General features: G+C 43.4%; 1 protein-coding gene across 1 annotated transcript in view; it reads right to left on the bottom strand.

Annotated features, from left to right (window-relative positions):
* Positions 1 to 21924, bottom strand: part of AQR (aquarius intron-binding spliceosomal factor) — a 51261-nt gene extending 29337 nt beyond the window's left edge. The window contains exons 1-14 of the mRNA XM_028721625.2: positions 21727 to 21924; positions 19498 to 19554; positions 18958 to 18998; positions 17826 to 17861; positions 15829 to 15949; positions 14207 to 14347; positions 13036 to 13104; positions 12630 to 12730; positions 9007 to 9083; positions 7239 to 7303; positions 5483 to 5599; positions 4275 to 4388; positions 3182 to 3285; positions 2021 to 2123 (exon numbers count right to left, since the gene is read on the bottom strand). Of these exons, the coding sequence (XP_028577458.2) occupies positions 2021 to 2123; positions 3182 to 3285; positions 4275 to 4388; positions 5483 to 5599; positions 7239 to 7303; positions 9007 to 9083; positions 12630 to 12730; positions 13036 to 13104; positions 14207 to 14347; positions 15829 to 15949; positions 17826 to 17861; positions 18958 to 18998; positions 19498 to 19554; positions 21727 to 21837 (1257 nt within the window). The 5' untranslated portion in view covers positions 21838 to 21924. The remainder of the gene's footprint in view (positions 1 to 2020; positions 2124 to 3181; positions 3286 to 4274; positions 4389 to 5482; positions 5600 to 7238; positions 7304 to 9006; positions 9084 to 12629; positions 12731 to 13035; positions 13105 to 14206; positions 14348 to 15828; positions 15950 to 17825; positions 17862 to 18957; positions 18999 to 19497; positions 19555 to 21726) is intronic.
* Positions 21925 to 22010: the final 86 nt, after the last annotated feature.

Raw genomic sequence — 22010 nt, forward strand, 5'->3', positions numbered from 1 at the left:
AACGGTTAGCATTATATGTGCATTAGGTTGTTTGCTAACCATGGTTATTGAAAATGTTAGGATACATACAACCCAGTTTAGGGAGATTTGAAACTGAAAGGAGGGTGATGTTTATGGGATAGGAGACTGTGTGAGCAGCACGGAAGTCTACAATGCATTCTAAGTTGTCTAACTATGGTTAGGCAGTTGGGCAATGTGACATTTGCACCAGGCTACACACACATTCTACAACCTAAGTCCCAAAACTTGTGGAATATAAAAAAACCCCAGATACATTGCTTTACGCGACTGCCAGCATCCAGTTATGCAAGTCTAAAAAGTTGTGATGTATTTGGGACATTCACAGAATTAACAAAAGCCTATCTAGGCTGCATATTACATATTTGGAGGAGGGGAAGAGGAAGGGAGTCCTGAATAACAATTTTAAAATGTCTTTCTTCCCCAGCAGTCCACTGGTCGGCTGAAAGACTACACAGCTTTGAATACAGTTTTGAACAGAGCCTCAGAGCACATGGCACACGTCCAGCGACGCATTAGCAACATTGCAGAGAGCTTGAACCACCACCCAACACAAGTAAATCTTCATGGCATCACACAATAGTTAGCAGCGTGACCTCGTTGTGACACAAAATGCAAAGTTCAAACCAGACATGTCATCTGTTTGTGAGTCTCTTGAGAGAGAGACACACATGAATAAATAAATGTAACTGCAAATTAAAGTTCAGTAGCGCTAGCTGAGCGGGCAACTAAAACAGAATGTAAAGACTTGAAAATACACAAGCACTGCTGGAATAATGTTGACAAATTAAGAAGTGTGATCAGCACAACATCACTGAACAATTTTTCCCAAGCAAGTGCATTTTTAAAAGCTCACAAGACTGATATTTAAGATGCTTGGGTAAGATCATATAATAATTAATACCCTTCATACTAAAACGGTCTTAATGACCATTCAGTTAGAAGGAAGAATTTATTAAATAGCTTAAATATCCATGCTATGCCACAAATATAAATCTTTAATGCAGTGTTTCTCAAACTTGGGTCTCCAGCTGTTTTTGGACTACAACTCCCATCATCCCCAGCTAGCAAGCAGGGCCAGTGGTCAGGGATGATGGGAACTGTAGTACAAAAACCAGCGAGAGACCCAAGTTTGAGAAACACTGCGTTAATGTGTCAACTAAAGCCCCATTCACTCCAACAGTGCCCAACTCTTGACCATGAGGTTATGACTCCTTTAATAATATCAGAAAAAAATCCTTCCTAAATGGGAGATTTTTGAGGGGTAAAGGGGGGGGGCTGAATCGAAGGAAATGGGTCAGTTAAAATTTTAAAATGGTCCATAGGAATTAAGTTTCACTCCCCCCAAATCCCTGCTCTACATTTATGTTTTCCCCCCAATTACTACATTTTAATAGATGTGAACACAAAACAGCAAAGTTAGGCATAAATCTTAACCCAGGAGGCCTATGCATGCCTATACCCAGTGCTTTTTTTTTCTAAAAAAATGTTTTGGGGTACTCTCATTTTCCTACTCATGTTGAAATACTGCCCCTTGAAATGAGGCCAAACCTAGATTCACAAAATGTTTAGGGGTATGCGTATACATACCCCTAAAAAAGCACTGCCTATACCCAACCCTAATTCTGCTAATTCTTTTTAGTCACATTTGACATCTACTGTGATAAAAAGAAGTTTTCCCCTTTCTCCTTTTAGATCCTAATATATAACTTATTGAAACCTTGAATACATGTACTCTTGACAATTCTTTGTGCTACTGGCAGGATGTGAAAACACAGTGCACAGGGTTTGGAGTGCACCCCAGGGATTTGCAGCCCAACCCAGACTATGATTGAGTCTCTGGTGCAGAATTTGAGGTAACCCAAGGGCAGAAGGGGAGGAAACCCCTGCCTGCCCTCTAATGCCTTGATAAAGAATCATGGTGTCCTATTCAACATCATAGATATCATTGTACAGAAGGAAAACAGCTTGACCCAGCAAAGACAGACATAAGGCTGCTTACCAGCAGTTCGAGCAGAAACTCTTTGTCATAGCTTGTATCTTCCCCTTCAGGTAGGGCTGGCAATAAGCAGAGATAGGATGCCACCTGGTGGAGTGTTTCTGGACTGAAGGATAAAGAATAAAGCAAAAGTCACATAGCGCTTGAGCTTAATAAATGGAGCTGTTTGCTTTGAATTTCTGTCAGTGTCCTCCCCCCAAAAAGTACAATAACTATTTGTGTGGCCTACTGACCAAGATTTTGATCTAGGCCATTCTGCATTTTAGCTAACACTCTTTGCTCTTACGCAAGGAACTTAACACTGAAAGGATTCTTGACAGAGATTATTATTCATATTTTTTTAAATTAAAAAAACAACCTACAATCAGACAAATTCAACAACTTCTTTTGACATATGAAACCCTCAAACAGTGGTGTTAAGGCTGTAAACCAGTTACAGACAGTACCATGGACTGAAAGAAGATCAAACCTATCCATTCTTAAGGAAATCAGCCCTGAGTGCTCACTGGAAGGACAGATTGTGAAGATGAGGCTCCAATACTTTGGCCACCTCATGAGAAGAGAAGACTCCCTGGAAAAGTCCCTGATGTTGGGAAAGATGGAGGGCACAAGGAGAAGGGGACGACAGAGGATGAGATGGTTGGACAGTGTTCTCGAAGCTACCAGCATGAGTTTGACCAAACTGTGGGAGGCAGTGGAAGACAGAAGTGCCTGGCGTGCTCTGGTCCATGGGGTCACAAAGAGTCGGACACAACTAAACGACTAAACAACAAGAAAAGACATTGCCTTTCAGAAGCTGCCTTTGCTCTCCCTCCCTTCACCCCTCTTAAAACTCTGTTGGGGAGTTATTATTTGGATAAAGTAAACAAGATATCACTCATGATTCTCTGAATCATAGTTTTAAATTTATCTACTGCTTGGTTACTACAGGTGGCCACTATTTCTATTTAGGCAAACATTTCAGGGTTTATTTAGGCAAAACATTTACTAGAATAACCAAGCTGTGGTGTGTTGTTGTTGTTAAAGGGGGCTTCCAATACTAACTGTTACTCAAACAATCTGCAACTCACTGTGAACTTGTGGGATTTCCTACTCCCCGCACCAAATCATTCACACCCAGAAGCAGGAAATGATGAGAATAAAATAAATTAAAATGTAACTTACCTTAGAGGCCCAAAAAGTTTTATGAGGGAGTCACGTGTGTCTACGGCAGATACATTTGAGAGGGCAAAATTGTAGAGTTCTGGGAAATGTGCGAAAGCAGCTCTCTAGAATCCAACCAAGAACCAGGATGAGAAATCAAATGCTGTCTTTACTCGGCAACGTGACTTATGCAACACTCTGCAATTTAACAGGCCAAGTACAAACCCCTACAAACAGCATAAGGCTAGTTCACAGCAAGGTCTACCAGATTTTTTTGGTAGGGGGGTACATTGTTAGGGGATCTGAGTTCACACATGAGAACTGTGTCACACTTCCATATAATGGGCTGTAACCAACAAAGCTGTCCCATTAGCACAAGGACTTCCACTTGCACAACAAGACTTCTTCCCCTCCCCTCTCTCTGCTTTCTGTGTGTGGCCTCCAAATCTGCCTTAGAGGGCTGGGGGAATCCCCAGAACAGACTTCGGGAAGCGGCATGCAGGAAGTGGAGATGATATCCCGATATATAGGCATGAATGGGGCAACTTTGTTAGATGCAACTCAATGATTTCCATTTTTTTCTGAATACTGGTTAGGATAGGGTGGTTGATAAGAAAACAGTCGGAACAAAAAAGACACGGCAGCTATTTTAATTCTAACAGAAGCTGCAAAGATTACAAGGGAGAGGGGCCAAACATTTCAAACCCTACTGTATCTGTATGTATGGGCTGCCTGCTATGTTAACATGAAGCTTAATGCAAACATCAGGAGAGGAACAGCACACCACACTGTGGGAGTTGGGGAATGCCAGCATGATTCAAATTCCACCCTGCCTGGACAGACTGGCTATCTGCACAGGGCTTTGGCAGCTGACTTTCAGTACTATCCACTTACTTAACCAAGGACATGCCCCCAAACATCAAACGATCACTTATTTACCAACAGTACTTTATTCATATTAAGAACAGACATATCCACCCATGAAACTGGCACTATTTCCAGGCTTACAAATGAGGTGGTTTCCCCCCCCCCCAAGTCTGTCGTCACCCCTTTTCTGACAAGCAATCTTACACCTATGTCAAAGCCTTCAGTTACACCGGAGGCTGTTAAATACCTGGAGGGAAGTAATTCTGTCATAATGAATAGTAGTCATCTCATTCTCTGTCAATGCATTTCCAGTCTGGTCATTAATTTCAAAACCAGTGTAGAATTTGAGCATGTCTAAAAGCTGAAACAAAATGATGACAAATCAGATATACATAATATACAGAAAAGCAGGGTCTTCAACCACCACATGGGGCCCAATAGTATACTATACTAATTTCCAAAATGCAAAACAAGTTGTATCATTCCATTGCTTAGAGAAGGCAATTTCATTTTCCATTCCATTACAAGCCAGCTGTAAGAGAACATAGTGAGATGCTGGACCCTTGCTCCTTATGTTTTCTCTCACCCTTCCATTATTAGTCTCCCACTACCAAAGGGGAAGTAAAGGATGTATTATCACATCCAGAATATGCACACACCTCATGACAGTGAGCCAACATCCAACATTAGTCATACATACAGTAAACATTTGTTTAAATGTATTCTGACATTACGCTTCTGTGTGTGTTAGATGAGGCCCAGCAGGCCAGATTGTTATCTGTCCCCACCCCTGCAGGGCAACCCTGACCTGACAACATTAAAGCACCAGAAGATGGACAGGTGGGTTGCCCGTTGCCCCTGCTAAAGTCCCTTGCACAGTGCTTCTCAAGTGTTCAAAAGGAGGCTGGTTGTCAGGCACTGAAAGTGTAGCATGAGGGGCTTTGCCGGCCCAACACTTATAGAGCTGGCAAAGCTGCTTTGTGCAGGAATCAGCTGCACAATCAAATTCCCCAAGAGGAACTCAGTGATGCAGCTGATCCAGCCACATCTGTACCTGCTCCTTATGATCTCAGGTGTGGGCAGGTGGCCATGGTTTGAGGAAGATGGCCTTGCAAGTAGTATCGAGAGCTGTGCCAATACTTGCCCCTAGTCTAGGTGCAGTTCCCTAAAGCTCATCCATACTTTTAAAATTGGCTTTGGCATGAAAAATCCAAATATAAGCAGACTTAACAAAATTGCTTCAGCCATAGTTGCTCTCCATCTAGTGTCTTCCCCCCCCCGCCTCAAAGTCAGCTATGTTTAGCCATTGTAGTCATTAAGCAACACAACAGGGGCCAACAGCAAGTAATGGTTGCCAACCATCACTGTCCAGCTGTGATGCTGTAATTTTTTTGGTAATAATGTAGTGTTGCCTTGGCTAGCTGAAATGCTCTGCAAAATCAAAGCGAGTCGTACCTGGCAGAAAAGATGACCCTCCTTGCCCCTTTTGGCTAGGCTGGATAAGTAACAATGCACAACAAGGTGGGAATCATCAAGTATTGTGTTAAACCAGCGTCGTGTTGGAAGTAGGGCCTATAATAATAATAAAAAAAAACAACCACATATATGTCAACATTTGGGAGGCTGTTAGTAACTAGAAGAATGGTTAGAATTCAGTGCTTTCTTAAAAAAAAGTTGGTGGTGGTAGTGATCAGGTGTCATGAGGTCCTTGCCATATCCATTTTGATAGTAGCATCTGTGCAGTGCCCACAGGTCTTGCCCAGTGGGCTATCTAATTTTAAAAAAGATCAGAAACAAAACAAAACCAAAAACACAGAAGTCCCATTGAACTCAGTGGGATTTACTCCTGAGCAGCCATGTGAAGAATTAAGCCCTTTCCTTCTAATTTAAACAAAAATTTCTAAATTCTTCATTAATAAAATATTACAAAAATGTTTTTTTCCCCTTTAAAATCCTCCTAAAATATCTCATTATCAGATGTCAAAAACCGCAACAGAAACTGGGGGTCAATAGACTATTGCAATACAGCTATTTTGATCATTACAGCTCCATACTACAGAAATACATGAAATAAGAAATGCAAAATACCTTATATGGCCATAACTGTCAAAAGGTTTTAGACAGACAGAGCACAGTTAATGGCAATGAGAAGCCTGAACTGATTAAAGGGGGGGGCATATTTATTGCCAATAAAAAATGAACTGGTGGGAGCACATGGCTCACTTCCACCAAAGTCATGCTAATCGCTGAAATGCTCCGGCAGTTTAGCCTCAATCACAATATAGATGTAACAGAATACAAAACCCTGAAACGCCCTGGGGGAAGAAAAGGGATCTTAAGTATAGGTAAAGACACTCCGTTCAGATGGGACAAGCTACAGGAGAACAAATGTGATGGCTTTTTATAGCCGATTTCTGGTTTGCCAGTTCCAATCAGCACAACAGGCTTCAGAAACTATCTGAACTCCTTTAACTCTTCTGTAATGCCCTTAGCGCAGAATGAACCTACATGAAATGTTCTGATGCTTGGCATTTTGGCTACAATCCAGCAGCAACCCAGCTGAATATCTTGCATACCCTCTCTCTGGGGCCAGAATCCTGTTCAGAGTGGATAGGCTCAGTGAAACCAACCATGTCCCTCCTTGGAAACGTTGAGTTTTTAGCAGAGCAAACTAATATGAAAACATATCACATTTCTATTGAAGATTAAAGCCGTGGAGCTTCATTGCTAACTGCATCCAGAGTGGGTGACACAGCCACACTTTTTTACAGAGTCTCTCCTTCTGAAATAATTTCACACATCTTAAAATAAAAGAAAGGCAGTCATATGTGATATGATTCTTGTCAGTTACCAATGAATGAACTAGCTCACTATTCAAAACAGAAATTTCCAGGAAATCCAGAAGAATGCTGCTAGGCATTTTAAAAAATAATAACAATTTTGAAAGCCTTGTTAGGACCTTCTCACAATATAGATACTATAGGAAGTCTGCTTCCAGTCAGCGTGTAGTCAAACCTGAGCTATACAGAACGATGATCTGATTCAGTGTAAGATTTGATTCAGTAGAAGAGGACTTCCTATGCTCTATGTGCGAGTTAAACATACTTCAGTCAGCTGCTTCAACACTAGGACTAACACAGCACATATTTTAGTTATTCAAGAGGCTTAGACGCTACAGTAGATCACTATATTTATCCCATATTTGGCATACCTCTAGATCTATCATGAGTTCAATGAATCTTTCACAGTAATGCACTTTATCCATAGAGAGAGGACCTAGAAGTAAATACAGGTAATTAAAAAAGTAATCCTGGAACTGATGTATAATGCATCCAAATCAAATTTTGCTGATGCTTAAGAGTTATTTCAGGACCCTGGGTTCTAGGCAGAGATGGCCAAACAATTTCTATTTTTGTACCCCAACTGCAGTCCAGTTTGGCAAGGAAAATGCCTTTTTTCCCCTTGTTCTGGCACATCAGGGACTGCCACAACTATTTTTTATTTTACTTTTTTCATTGAATTTGTATACCGCTCTTCATCCGCAGATCTCAGGACAGTTCACAGCATAAAAATAAAAGACAAAACCACAAAATACATAATAAAAACAGAAGAAAGCAAAAACCACCCCTCCCCCACAAACACATTTAAAAGGATATAGGGTGTTGGTCAGCCAAAGGCCTGGCTGAAGAGGAATGTTTTTGCCAGGTGCCTAAAGGTGTCTCCAGCTGTTTCTGGACTACAACTACCATCATGCCTAGCTAGCAGGACCAGTGGTCAGGGATGATGGGAACTGTAGTACAAAAACAGCTTGAGACCCAAGTTTGGAAAGCCCTGGTGTATAATGAAGGTGCCAGGCAAACCTCCCTGGAGAGAGCATTCCACAAATGGGGAGCCTGAAGCTGAACAGAGCACCTTAAGACAACGGTACCCAATGTTCCAAGTGACCTGGTATTTCCAGAAGGGAAGGTCAGACAGGGTGAGAATATGCAAGGTTGGAAGCAGGTATCTGAAGGTGCACAAATCACCTTCAGGCGACAGCTTCCAATACTTTTCCCACATGATTTTCATGCTGTGAAGCTGAAAGGCTGGGCAGGCAGTGAAGAGAGGTTTCTTAGGGCTCCTCAGCCAAAGAGGTCCCTTTCATTCTCCTACCTTACTTCCAACTCAAAAGCTTAGGAGGTGGCAGCGGACACAAAAAAGATGAATTATTATTCCCTGTATAAGCAGAAAATATTCAGGCCAAGTTTGTCTATTCTAAAAATAAACCCTCAGTGGAGAGATATCCTTGAGGTGTTGGGTCTTTCAGCAGGGAGAGAAATCCTGGTGGATATTAAAAAATAATCACCAAATAATTTTTAATGCGAAGCCAAGTATGTTTAAAGTAGAGAGCTAATTTGCAGTTGGGCAAGCACAGACTCTTAAGTTATGCATGAATAAGACTTGCCATTACTTCAAACTTACAATGCGACGCTGAATTTGAAAGTAGTTTTCTGAGAATTTACAAGTGACCTATTCATTTGAAGAACTGAAGCTAGTTTTAAAAAAGACAGTTCCCTTTCGATATTTAGCAAATCTGTTTGACTGCTTTTCAACTGAATCACTTCAAAAGTAAAGTCACTACGTCAGTCTAGCAAATTCTAGGCAGTGCAACAAGAACAAAAACTCCCCACAAAAGGGTTCAGAGAAATTTCCCTTTGTTTTGCATCAGAGAAACAAAGTCGTGTAACGAGGAGAATTTTTCAAATAATGTGTTCTACAGAATAGAACTCCTGTGCATTTAATAGCATGGTGATTTTGCTCCCATTCTCAAGGCAGGAATGTACTTGCATGCCCTCCCTCCAAGATACTATAAGCTGCAATAGGCTGAAACAGGACAAATCACATTTTCATCTGGGATGCCTAAATTTGGGGAAAGGGCAAGGTAAAAGAGAAGAGGGTCTCTTGCATAAGCCCATACACTTACAGTTTGCACTACATACCTGAAATGGGTATTGATTTTAATACAGAGATGAATTTCTGGATCAGTTGCGAAAGGAATCTTCTTTCTTGAAATGTCCTAAAAAACAACAACACATGATTCCACATCCTGCTTATGAACTTCCCAGATGGATCTGGTTGACCATGGCAGGAATAATAATAATAATAATAATAATAATAATAATAATAATAATAATTTATTTATATCCCGCCCTCCCCAGCCGAAGCCGGGCTCAGGGCGGCTAACAACAATAAAACAGTACAAAAAGTACAGCATAAACAACATTCTAAAATCATTCATTATAAAATTAATTAATTCAAGCCACTGGCAACCATTGGGCCAGAGCTCCGCGAAGATTGCCGAGGGAGGGAGTCAGGCTGTGCCCTGGCCAAACGCCTGGTGGAACAGCTCTGTCTTGCAGGCCCTGCGGAAAGATGTCAAGTCCCGCAGGGCCCTGGTCTCTTGTGACAGAGTGTTCCACCAGATCGGAGCCACAGCCGAAAAAGCCCTGGCTCTAGTTGAGGCCAGCCTAACTTCTCTGTGGCCTGGGACCTTCAAGATGTTTTTATTTGAAGACCGTAAGTTTCTCTGTGGGGCATACCAGGAGAGGCGGTCCCGTAGGTACGAGGGTCCTAGGCCGTATAGGGCTTTAAAGGTTAAAACCAGCACCTTAAACCTGATCCTGTACTCCACCGGGAGCCAGTGCAGCTGGTATAGCACCGGGTGAATGTGATCTCGCAGCGAAGACCTCATAAGGAGTCTCGCTGCAGCATTCTGCACCTGCTGGAGTTTCTGGGTCAGTCTCAAGGGCAGCCCCACGTAGAGCGAGTTACAATAATCCAGTCTGGAGGTGACCGCCACGTGGATCACAGTGGCTAGGTCAGGGCAAGAGAGATAAGGAGCCAACTGCTTAGCTTGGCGGAGATGGAAAAATGCCGCCTTTGTTATAGCTGCAATCTGCGCCTCCATGGAAAGGGAGGTGTCGAAGATTACACCCAAACTCTTAACGGACGGTGCTGGCACTAATTGCGCCCCCACAAGAGATGGGAGTTGCCCCCCCAATCCCATATCGCCCCGTCCCAGCCACAGGACATCTGTCTTCGAAGGATTTAGCTTCAACCGGCTCCCACGTAACCATCCAGCCACAGCTTCCAAACATCTGGTCAGTGTGTCTGGGGCCGAGTCAGGATGGCCATCCATCAACAGATAGAGTTGGGTGTCATCGGCGTACTGATGGCAACCCAGCCCAAAACTCCGAACAAGCTGGGCAAGGGGGCGCATAAAGATGTTGAAAAGCATCGGGGAGAGTATCGCACCCTGAGGTACTCCACACACCAAGGAGTGGCGCGATGGCAATTCCCCCCCCCCAAGCGCCACCCTCTGTCCCCGACCAGAGAGAAACGAGCGCAGCCATTGAAGGACTGTGCCCTGGATCCCCACGTTGGCAAGGCGGTGGTCCAGAAGTTCGTGATCGACCATGTCGAAAGCTGCTGACAGATCTAGAAGAATCAGCAGCCCCGACCCGCCTCGATCCAGCTGTCTATGAAGATCATCTGTTAGGGCAACCAGAGCCGTCTCGGTCCCATGACCAGCGCGGAAGCCGGACTAGAATGGCTCCAGAGCCGATGTTTCATCCAGAAACCCACCAAGCTGTTCAGCAACCGCTCTCTCAATCACCTTACCCAGAAACGGAAGATTCGAAACTGGGCGGTAATTGGATAGATCTAAAGGATCTAATGATGTTTTCTTTAAGAGCGGGCGCACCACTGCCTCCTTCAGTTCCCCGGGAATGTCCCCGTGCCAAGGGACAAATTGATGATATCCCCCAGGAGAGCCCGCACCTCGTCTCGACACGCTCTAATCAGCCAAGACGGGCACGGGTCAAGAGGACAGGTGGTGGGCTTTCCAGCTCGGAGGAGTCTGTCCACATCGGCTGGGGATATCCGGTCGAAATGGTCCAATACTGGACCCGAGGACAGTCGAGGGGCCTCCAGTTCCTTTATTGTATCCAAATTGGCAGGGAGGTCATGGCGGAGCAACAAGACCTTCTCCGCAAAAAAGCTCGCAAATGCCTCACAGCTGTGTGTCAAATTGTTTTTTAAATTTGGCTGTCCCTCAAGGGACATTAAAGACCTGATTATACTAAATAATTGCGCTGGGCGAGAGCTTCATTTTCTGGAGCTCCTCGGTAAACCAGGGAGCCTGGTTTCTGCGGGGTCGCAGAGGGTGCTTAGGTGCGATCTCATCGATGGCTGCCAGGAGCTGGGTATTCCAGCCCTCAACAAGCTCAGTCAATGAGTCGCCAGGGGGAGCAAGGTCCCGCAAGGCTTGGCGGAATCTATCAGGGTCCATCAGCCTCTGCGGGCGAGCCCAAATCGGCTCACCACCTAAGCAGGGTGGGGGTGGAACGTCAATCCTGGCTTTCAGAGCGTAGTGATCAGACCATGGCACCTTCATCGAAGGAGACATGATCACATCTATACCTACGCCAAAGATCAAATCCAGCGTGTGGCCTGCTTGATGTGTGGGGCCCGAAACAAACTGGGAGAGCCCTAGTGTCGCCATGGAAGAAACCAGGTCCAGAGCCTGTGAGGAGGGAGTGGCATCAGCATGGATGTTAAAGTTCCCCAATACCAATAGGTTAGGGAACTCCAAGGCCCAGCCGGCCACCGCCTCCAATAGGCCTGACAGGGTGGCTGCTGGTGCGCTAGGTGGCCGGTCTGCATCTTTGGCCAGACAGCCAAGCTCTCCTCGGAGCCCCACACTAGGCCAACACATTCAATGCCGGGAATCGATGGCGATGGTAGAGCCCTGAAAGGACAATCTTCCCGGATTAATAATGCCACCCCTCCCCCCCGGCCCACAGTCCACGACTGGTGGAGGATGGAGAAACCCGGGGGCGCCATCTCTCGTAAGGTAACTGTTGCCCCTTCGCGCACCCAGGTCTCCATCACACAAGCCAGGTCGACCCCCTGCGAGATGAAGAAATCTCGCAGGGTGGCGGTTTTATTGCCTATAGACCTGGCATTGCACAGCACCAGTGACGGAGGTGAGTAATCCTTGCTCACCCTACCCTCGTCCCTCGGGATGGGGCGCAGATTGGAAGGGGTACGAGCGTATCCATATCTCGATCCCCTTCGCCTATAACATCTGCCCCCACCGCCATACCTCCCTCGCCCCTCCACGGTAGCAATCCCAGGCCTCATAGTAGCCTCCATTGATGGCAATTAATGTTATTCTCTCAGAACGTTGGACTAGATAAGCTTCTGTTCTGACTCAGCAAGGTTCATCTTATGTTCTCACATAAGCAGTTGTCTTACTGCATGTCTTTCAACCTGGCTTACTTGGGGAAGGTTCCTGGTCAGTCTATTTCATGTGTCAGTACTGGATGAATAAACCAAATATGCCAGTATAATATGCAGGAACATATTGTAGTACAGCTGCACTGTATCACATCCACTATGCACTATACCCAGATGGCAAGCAGATGTGGGGTCTTAGTCAGCCCAACTCCTGCTTTCCCCAAACAGCATGAGGTACAAATGGGCCTTTGCCAAAACAGCTTTTCTTCACAGACAGCAAATTACAATCCCCACAAATGATTTTTTAAAAAGCAATACTTACTGTGCCCGAGTATTTTCATCCATTTTCTCGTCATTCTTCTTGATCAAATTCCAAAATTTTCTAAGCTTTGATGTCTTTTTCAATTCGAGTGCCAGACGAGCCTAAAAGGGTGAGACGATGAATTCTTAATAGTATGATGAGCTAGATCTCTAGTATATCCATCCATCTAATTTGGGTGCCCCAAAGGTAATTTCAAAACCCCAAACTGAACAAGAACTTATGCTTGCCCATTGTAAAGGCAGAAGATTTTAAAAGTCTCCAAAACCGCTGATTAAAATAGCAATAAATCTCTGACAGCAGAAGCTGTCATGCAATGGTTCATTAGAATGCAGCAGAAATAGTTCAGTGAACCTCCATGTCCACATGATGCTTCAAAGGTTCCCTGAATTCTTTATGAAACACTTACAGGCTGCAGGCCCATCCACATGGGCAGGGAGATAAGCTGCTGGACTTGCCCTCTGATCAAATCTACTTCCTGTTGCAAGAAACAGAACAGGCTATTAGTATGGCTGTGAGGCTTGGATTCAAAACTACAGTTGCACAAATGTAAGGAACTTCTAGTTGCAAAAGGAGGAAGGGGCGTCAATTTGGCAATTCCCTTCCCACTACAGCCTCAACATGCCACCTCCCATGCTCTACTGGGAGGGCCTCCAAACCCTCCAGAATGGCTTTTGGAAGAGTGTAGTGGTAAGTCAGGAAAGCTCTATTCCATGAGGAAAGGGGAATAAATAATCTACAGCTGGCCATGATCACTAGTATTCCATAAACCAAACATGGCCCGTGAGCCACGAATCATGGCATGTCAGTTCTCCAAAAGCAGGAAAAAGAAGAAAAATCCCCGCTAATGTACTTCATTTAGTGGGTCAATTTTTTTGCAGATCTGATGTTAAGGGGTTATCAACTGGGTCTATTGAATTTTCTGTGCATGGAGTGGCTTCCGAGTCATAACCCCCCTACTCTGGAGAGGCCCAGGCTATATAAAGCCTCTACAAAGCCAAATGCTAACCAAAAGGAAAACTTAACTGTCCATTAGTATCATATATACTAAGAGCAAACAAAGATGCAGATTTCTATCGGCTATGTAGCCCAATGTGGCTACTGAGAAAGAAAACATCTGTGGGGAAGGTGGGGAAGAGGGAGGCTGGAGTAGGCTGAAAGAGGACAAGACTAGCAGGAACACTGATCAAAAGTTACTCTGCTATATGACACTTTCATGCAAGTCCCACTTACTAAATCCTAGGGCTTAGCTACTGAATATTTGCCCAGTGAAAGAGGTCTTGGAACACCTGCAGAACCTGCTCAAACATAGGCTCTGATTTGTCCTTAAGAGAAATACAATCTCTAGTTGAGGAGCAGGCATGGGAATGGCTCTAAATGGATCTTTGGAATCCTAGCGTAATAAATGCCACTTAAGAGGGCTCCTTCAGAAGAAAACTGTGACAACTGAATGTGGAGAGGCACAGCATGCTAACAAGAGGAGGCTGCTCTGAGTAGACAGGACTATGGACACTACTGCCATATTTGCCAAACACACCATAAATAACAACAACGATAAATCTCTGAAGAATAAAGCTTACCAGACTGTTGAAGCAGTGGTCAAGGAAGAGCAGGAGTATGGTCTGCTCCTGCAGAGTGAACTCGCTGTCACTCTCAGCCAAGGAAGCATCCAGCACACGTTTGAAAAAGAACGGAAAGTGCTCTGGCTTCTTTTTGAATGTCTAAGGGGAACATAAAAGTCAGCAGTGAGCTCACACGGAGCATCTTTTTCATATTTCTGTGCTGAGTGGATGCATAGTGGGGGATTGCACTCACTGGACATGACAACTGTAAGCTGTTGGTAAGCACAGACTGGCCATTTGCTCGTAGGTTTACTGCTGGAACGAGCTATGTAGTAGGAATCGTAGCATTGTAGCATTTGTGCTTCACAGTAAGCAATTTGGTGATGAACACCAACAGAACAGCTGTATTCTTTGAACAATGCAAAAGACAATGAGTGATATTCAATATTAGTTATACTCAGAGTAGATCCACTGAAATCAATGGACTAAAATTATTTAGGTCCGTTAATGGGTTTCCTCTTATTAAACACTAGATATCATGAAGTGACTACATTGCTGAAGAGTGTTAAGGGACAGAATCAGGAGTCAGACCAATCACTTCTATCTTCTTGAGGAGAAATAGTTGGGCAGTACCCACACTTCTATACCCAGCTGAGGGGTAAGCACAACATCTTTTTTCTGAATGTACAAAGGAGGACAATGGGGGCAAACTAGCAAATAACAGAAGTGATTCACTCCCAACAGACCTGTGTCCTGCAACATGATAGAAATCGGGTTATCAGTGAAAACTCAAAAAGTAAAAGTAGAAATAGACCGTGTACAGAAAATTGAAGGCTTTTTATAATAAATAAATAATCTGAAACCCAAACAAGATGTGCTGACAGAAGCTTTCCTTGAAATGCAGCTTCAGAGAGGCATTTTTTAATTTTAAAAAATCAGGAATATGACAGGGAAATAATTAGTTAAAACTTATTACTTCCCCTCTGGAATTCTTAAGGCTGTTACTTACATAACAAAAATGTGCATTATCCAACTTCATCTCCTTTGGCTTCAAATGGAAACCAACACCCCATTCCTAAAATCATAGCAGTATTGCTGCTTCCTTCCTCTGCCTCCACCAAGGTCACTTTGCTCCCATCCCCTGCCCAAAGAGCACTTCATTGCGTTACCACAGGCATGCCTCTTAGTATAAGGATGTCTCTTAGCATGACTGGAAGATGGAGCCATGGAGACTGGAAACTACTGATAATGTAAAATGGCCCCCAAGCAAACTTGTTCTCCAGTTTCCAATAAAGCTGTCCTACAGAAACGAACATTTCTCTTGCCATTATCTTTTGACAGCACAAAAAACTTCGCCATTAAGTGCCAGACTTTGTCAAGTCACAACGCAGAGAAAACACCTCCAATCACTGAAACAATTCTTTTCACATTTCTCCTGCTTCCACTGTGAAACCTTTCAACTGTCCCTTGCTATTCTCTAAGAGAAGCCTGCTGTTGTTTTAAAAGGCAGACGACTTCAGACGAGGCAAAGTGACAGCCGGTATTGCGCTTTCTGACATGCGACGACACTTTAAGTGGGCAATGTGAAAGTTGCAAATTGTGGCTCAAAGTTACTGCAGGCTATAATTGAAGTCTATTACCTCCCATGCGGGAACATTCTCCCTGAACTTTTCATTCACCATACAACAGATTGACATCAAATAAGCCTTGCTGGACACCTCGGGAGAATAATTCATCCACAGGTAATTTTCAAGGTACTGGCTGTGAAAAGTGAAAAGACAAGAGAGTTACCACCCATCTAATATGTCATTCATCGGGGGGCAAGAAACATAATGATCTTTTTTAAAAACTAAAAAAGTCATCTATATGATTTGTATGTAGCTTCCAATGTCGCCTCCAACACAGGTCACTGCAATAAAAGTTACCAGGGCCATTTAAATCAATCTGTGTGAAGACAGCACATGAATTAGCCCTCTGGAACACTCTGTTCATTAAATAAGTTTTACATGTACTTGGTACAAGCACTACATTAGTCTGAACACTAATTCATGCTGATTTTGTAAGGAGAATAAGAATAAGCATCCCTCCTACTTGCGACACGCACTTCAGCAGAAACTTGCTTTAGTACTCAAAGGCAAATGCCTCCTGTCTCTTGAAATAAAAGCCATCAGCCTAACATAGAAAGGCTTTAGGAAAGTCATTACTACACCAAATAAAACATGAATTGTGGAAAAAATTGAATCAACAGCATGGACACTTGCAGATGTGCTAAAAAGCAGGACAACATGGTTTCACAAGCATAAGAGGGGGAAAAAACTATTTGGGAGTTGAGGATATTTAACCTAGAGTGGCCACAAGTAACTTCCATGCACTCCTCAGGGTTTGCTAAACTGTGGTCTGTGGACCACCAGTGATCTTCAAGTGCCATTCAGCTGGTCTGCAGCAGGTCCCCCTTAAATATTCATACTGATTTTTCAATTTTATTCATATTGGGGTTTTAAAATTTCCTATATTGTATCTTATTGTGTTACAATTTGAATTCTTTGGAATGCAAGTTGTAATAAATTGAATTATAATATAATAAACAGAAGAAGCAATAACAATAACACTGCCTCAATCCCTCTGCATTACGCTTGCCACTACCAGCAGAAAAATATTTAAGTGATCCACCAGCACCATCAACAATTTTCTATTAGTCCATGGGAGAGGGGTAAGTTTGGGAACCACTGCCCTAGCCAAAACAACAAATACATCTAGCCCATGTCGAGGCTCCCCCAAGCCCCATTATGAAAATTTATTTGTGTTCCATCCAAAGACCTATTTACCCAACCCATCTCCATTCTTCCAGCAAAGGCTCAGAGGTTTTTCAATCTAATTGGGCAAGGATCACAACCCATTAAAAGTTTATACATTACAGGCTCAGTGCAAAAACAAAGGTTTCAACAGAGTTACATAAAACACCCAGAGTGTCATCACTGCTTACAGCAAAAAAACGAAGCAGGAGGAAGCTTTGTTTTCTCTAAAAGTTTGGAAGAGTTAAACAAAACCTATACTTTAGCTGGCATAACATTGTATTTCCTGTAGTTTCAACTATACAGCTTATGACACACTGGGATATGGCCAGGTGAAGGAATGAGCTATATTATCTTTCCAAACAGAAATGGTATTTCATCATTGCCTTAGTAATAGTAAATACAAATATTATTTCTACAGAAATTAGAATGTTCGAAGCAATCCTCATAACAACCCTGTAAGATATGTTCAGAGATAGAGCCAGCATTGCACAGTGGTTAGTATTGGACTAGGGAGCTATGTTCAAATCCCCACTCAACCATGAAGCTCGGGGGTGATCTTGGATCAGTCACTGTCTCTCAGTCTGTCCTACCTTACAGGGTCGTTGTGACAATGCCTTGAGTTTTCTGGAGAAAAGGTGGGCTATATATGTATCAAAAAAACAAACAAAATTATCATCTCCATCTTGCAGATGGAGGGTGTGAAGATTAAGCTGGGATATAGTGGATTGCTAATAGCCAATTAGTAAATTTACGGCAAAGGAGATTTTTGAACCAGTAAGACACTACCCCACACAGGTCAGATTATCATTTTAAAGTGCATTTCTTTCTCCAAAAACACTTACCTAAATTCCAGAAGCATGATTTTTCTAATCGCAAATCTGAAATCACAGGCAGGGGGGGGAAATTAACATTTCAACTCTTGCCTAAATTAGTTTACCTTATGTTGTATATTTGAACTCAAGGGGTACTGTGCTTTGGATGGCAGATTCCATATGGTGCTGATGATAGACTCTTGATTGCTCCACATCTCTTGTGATATAAAGCACTGTTGGGTTCTCTGCTGTCTCCCATGCTATGTAACATCCAGCAGAGGCTGGTCTATTAGAATGAATGGACCATCAATATCAGTCTGCCTCAACCAGCTCCCACCTGTCTGTCCCCATTTACAAATAGTTCAGCGGGGGGCACTGGCTATCAACCTTCTCCTCCTTAGTTTCAGTGTTACAGGGAGAAGGATGGGGACAAAACCTGAATTAGTTGGTTCTGAATATCATTGTCTATGGCTGGTGACCTCCTTCCCTTCTCCCCTACCAGTTGTGATGGTCACCAGCTTTCACTGTTAACATGAAACTGCCATCAGAGATGTCATCAGAACAATAACAACTCCCAGCTGCATTTCTCTTTTTCATTCAGTCCAGATGGCATTGGGATATATGAAGGTTGCAAGTCTTATATTATGGTTTTAAATTGTATTTCTCTCTCTTAGTGTATAAGCCACCTTGAACGAGTTTTACAGTGGTACCTCCGTTGCGGACGGGATTCATTCCGGAGCTCCGGTCGGATCCCAAGGTTTCTGCAACTGGAGGGACCATTTCTGGGCATATGGGCACGGCTAAACCCGGAAAAATACTTCCAGGTTTGCCACGTATGTATCCCGAAGGATACGTAACCAGAGGTGAACGCAAGTAGAGGTGCCACTGTACTCATAAAGACAGAAAAAGACTATAAATCTTATAATTAAATAAAAATTCTAGACAAGTGGCCATAATCAGTGGTGAGATGCACTGGTCTGTGGCCTGTATTTCTTCTAAGGAATAATAAAAAATTGTCCTTGCAAGACAATTTATGCAAGAAAAGCATATACATACACAAAATTCGGACACTTATTTTATGGAGACTTCACTGTTTGAAAAGTCAAAAATGTGTCTATTATGATACTGATAACGGATAACAGAGAAAATGCAGTATACATACTTGGACCTAACAATTTCTTTTCCATACACATCTTCAATAACCTACAACAAAGGGAGAGAGAGGGTTTTTTGAAAAAAGAAAAAGATATGCAGCACAATTCTTGCTCTCCTTTATCTCCTCTTTCCAGTAACATGCATTTTCAGAGATGAATTCTTTAACACCATCAACACAGTAGCACGGTTTTCAAACTACAATAATGCTTCATGTTTTCAACAAATGAAATCAGAAGTATTAAGAAGACTGTGCAGGGAAGGAATAATAATCTATGTACTGAAATCAAACTGGTTTTTAAAATAAACTTCAAGGAACCTTTGGAGGTTTGACAAAATATTCCATTATATAAGCAGCAAATATAGAACAGAATGTAAAAGCTGCTGTCAGGGTGGCTTATTTGTACAGTTTTAAACAAAGTGCTGAAATCAAATCAACATTCTTCCTGTTCTGTAATCCAAAGTAATTTTTTTTTACTTTAAATACGAGTTTCTAGGATTTATTGCACTACCAATTTAAAATAGAACTAACAATGTTTTAAGCATTTACCTTCGACTCAAAAGGTAGCCTTTTCTTGACATGTGGTGCCCAGTACTTGTTTGCCAACTGTAAGATAAAAGGTCATTTCATTAAAATATACAATCAGAAGTCCTAGCCTACTATAACCAAACCTCCATTCTATAGGACAACATGAGAATATTTCCACACTTTCCCTCTGTGTACAAAAAGAGTAAGGATGCAAGGTTTTATACAGTCATAGATTGGTTTTCAAACAGCTTAGTTCTCAAACATTTTGGCTCTGGAACAGCGCAAACCCGGAAGTGACTGTTCCGGTTTGCGAACTATATATGGAAGCCAATCGTCTGACAGGGCTACAGCTTGGCTGCTTCCTGCAACCAATCAGAAGCCGTGCTTTGGTTTCCAAACGTTTATAAATAATAGTTTAATAACTTGAATATTCAAACACTGCTCAGCCTTTGCCCTCTAGCTGTTTGGCCAGTGCTAGCTGGGGCTGATGGACATTGCAGTTCAATGTCAAAGGCACCAGGTGGGTAAAGGCTGAGTTAGCTACTCATTATAGGGCCAGATTGCAGTAAGCAAGTTGTTTCCTCTGGGTGAATGGCAGGCACACCAGTTTGTTGAAAGCTTTTTTTTTTTAATAATGAAAAAGGACTGGCAGAGATTCTTATTTTGAGCCCTGATTTATAAAGCAAAATATCTTACAAGTACAATGGTTTGCTTTGGGGGCACAGTCCTAATCCCTCCCCAGTTAGTACAGTGAGTATATCCTCTGTGTGTGGTCCAGCCATTCATTTTATCAGTCAGCAAAATGAAGGTGCCTGTCAAAAGGCTTAGTGCAACTATATGCAACCGCAATCAACAGATCATAATAATGACCATTCTTCATGGTGTTAATTGTTGTCCGTGGGTATTTGGAACAATTCCTTTCCTTTATTATTAAATACAAAGTTCAGTGTTGGGAGAAACAAGTCATATGTGCCTAATGGCCAATACACCTACAAATACAATACTTTTGACACTGAAGACAGAAAGTCTTTTGGAAGCATGACGTTTTGCATGAAACATTGTTGAGGTATCCTGCCTTAGTGTGATCATCAACGAAACCTCCATGTTCCGGGGCAGTGCACCTAGTCTAACTGTACTACTGATTCCATATTTTACCAAGGCTGTCCCAGAGGCATCTATCCAGCTTTTGCAGAAAACAGGTGCTGGATTAAAATATGAAATGTTGGTCTGATTCAGCAGCACTGTTCCCATGACAGCATAAATGGAGTGCTGCTGGATCAGACCAAAAAGGCCAATATAACCCAACATCCTGTTCTCACTGTGGTCAACCGGGTAGGCGCCTTATGGAAAACCCACGAGCAGGACAAAGTTTTAATTTGACCAGTGTTTAACTGCTTTTAATGGTTTCTCGTTGTTCTTATTTTTATCTGTAAGCCTCCTTGAGTCCCTGTCAGGGGAGAAAGCAGGGTATAATGAAATACAACAACAACCACAACAATCCAGATGTTTAGAAATGAAGGTGCGAATTCTAATCTATTTTAATGTTTTAACTTCTTGTATACAGTGGTACCTCGGGTTAAGTACTTAATTCATTCCGGAGGTCCGTTCTTAACCTGAAACTGTTCTTAACCTGAGGTACCACTTTAGCTAATGGGGCCTCCTGCTGCCGATTTCTATTCTCATCCTGAAGCAAAGTTCTTAACCTGAGGTACTATTTCTGGGTTAGCGGAGTCTGTAACCTGAAGCGTATGTAACCTGAGGTACCACTGTATTTCAACGCACTGTAAACTTTTCCCGGTTTTATCTTTTCGTAAACGGCTTTTGAGGTGTTTTCTTCTTGCAACCAACAAACTTCATGAAACAAACAAACAAAAGGACAGCATCCTTGGCCATTGATTACCCAGAGACGCAGTGCCTCTATAATCCTAACGGTGGCCTAGTGGTTAGTGACAGACCGAAAACCTGGGAGAAGTTCAAATACTTTCCTGGGCATTAAAAGCTCACTGGGCGACCCTGGACCTCCCACCTTAGCCTACCTCGCAGGGTTGGGGTTTTTTTTGGGGGGGGGAGAGAAGGTGGGAGACAAGTGCAATCAATAGATAAAGGGATCCCCCCTAGTGGGGGTGGGGGCTTCCCTCATGTGCCCCTTCAAAGGGGGACGAGCCCCAGATCTCTCTCCACCTGAGCCCAGCATCTTCCAGATCCCTTTGCTCCCTTCGGGTCTGAGGTGGGGGGGCATGGGGGGCTCACCTGCGTCACGAACTCCGCGTTGATCTGCGACACGGTGGGAGCCACGATCTTCTTGGGCGCAGGCGGCTCCTGCTGGGCTCCCGCCGAGGAGATCGCCGGCGCTGCTGCCATGTTGCTTCCGCGCAGCAGCCCCTTCCACGCCTCTCCCACGAGGCCAGCCTCCCCGCCCTCTCTCTCTTGAGAACCACGTTTGGTATCGCCTGTTCTCTCCGCGCCCCCCCCCCCCCGTAGTATGGTTTCGCCCGCCCGGACTGAAGCCGAAGCCGCTGCTGCCGCCGCACACG

The sequence above is a fragment of the Podarcis muralis genome, chromosome 1, assembly GCF_964188315.1.
Source record: "Podarcis muralis chromosome 1, rPodMur119.hap1.1, whole genome shotgun sequence".
NCBI lineage: Eukaryota > Metazoa > Chordata > Lepidosauria > Squamata > Lacertidae > Podarcis > Podarcis muralis.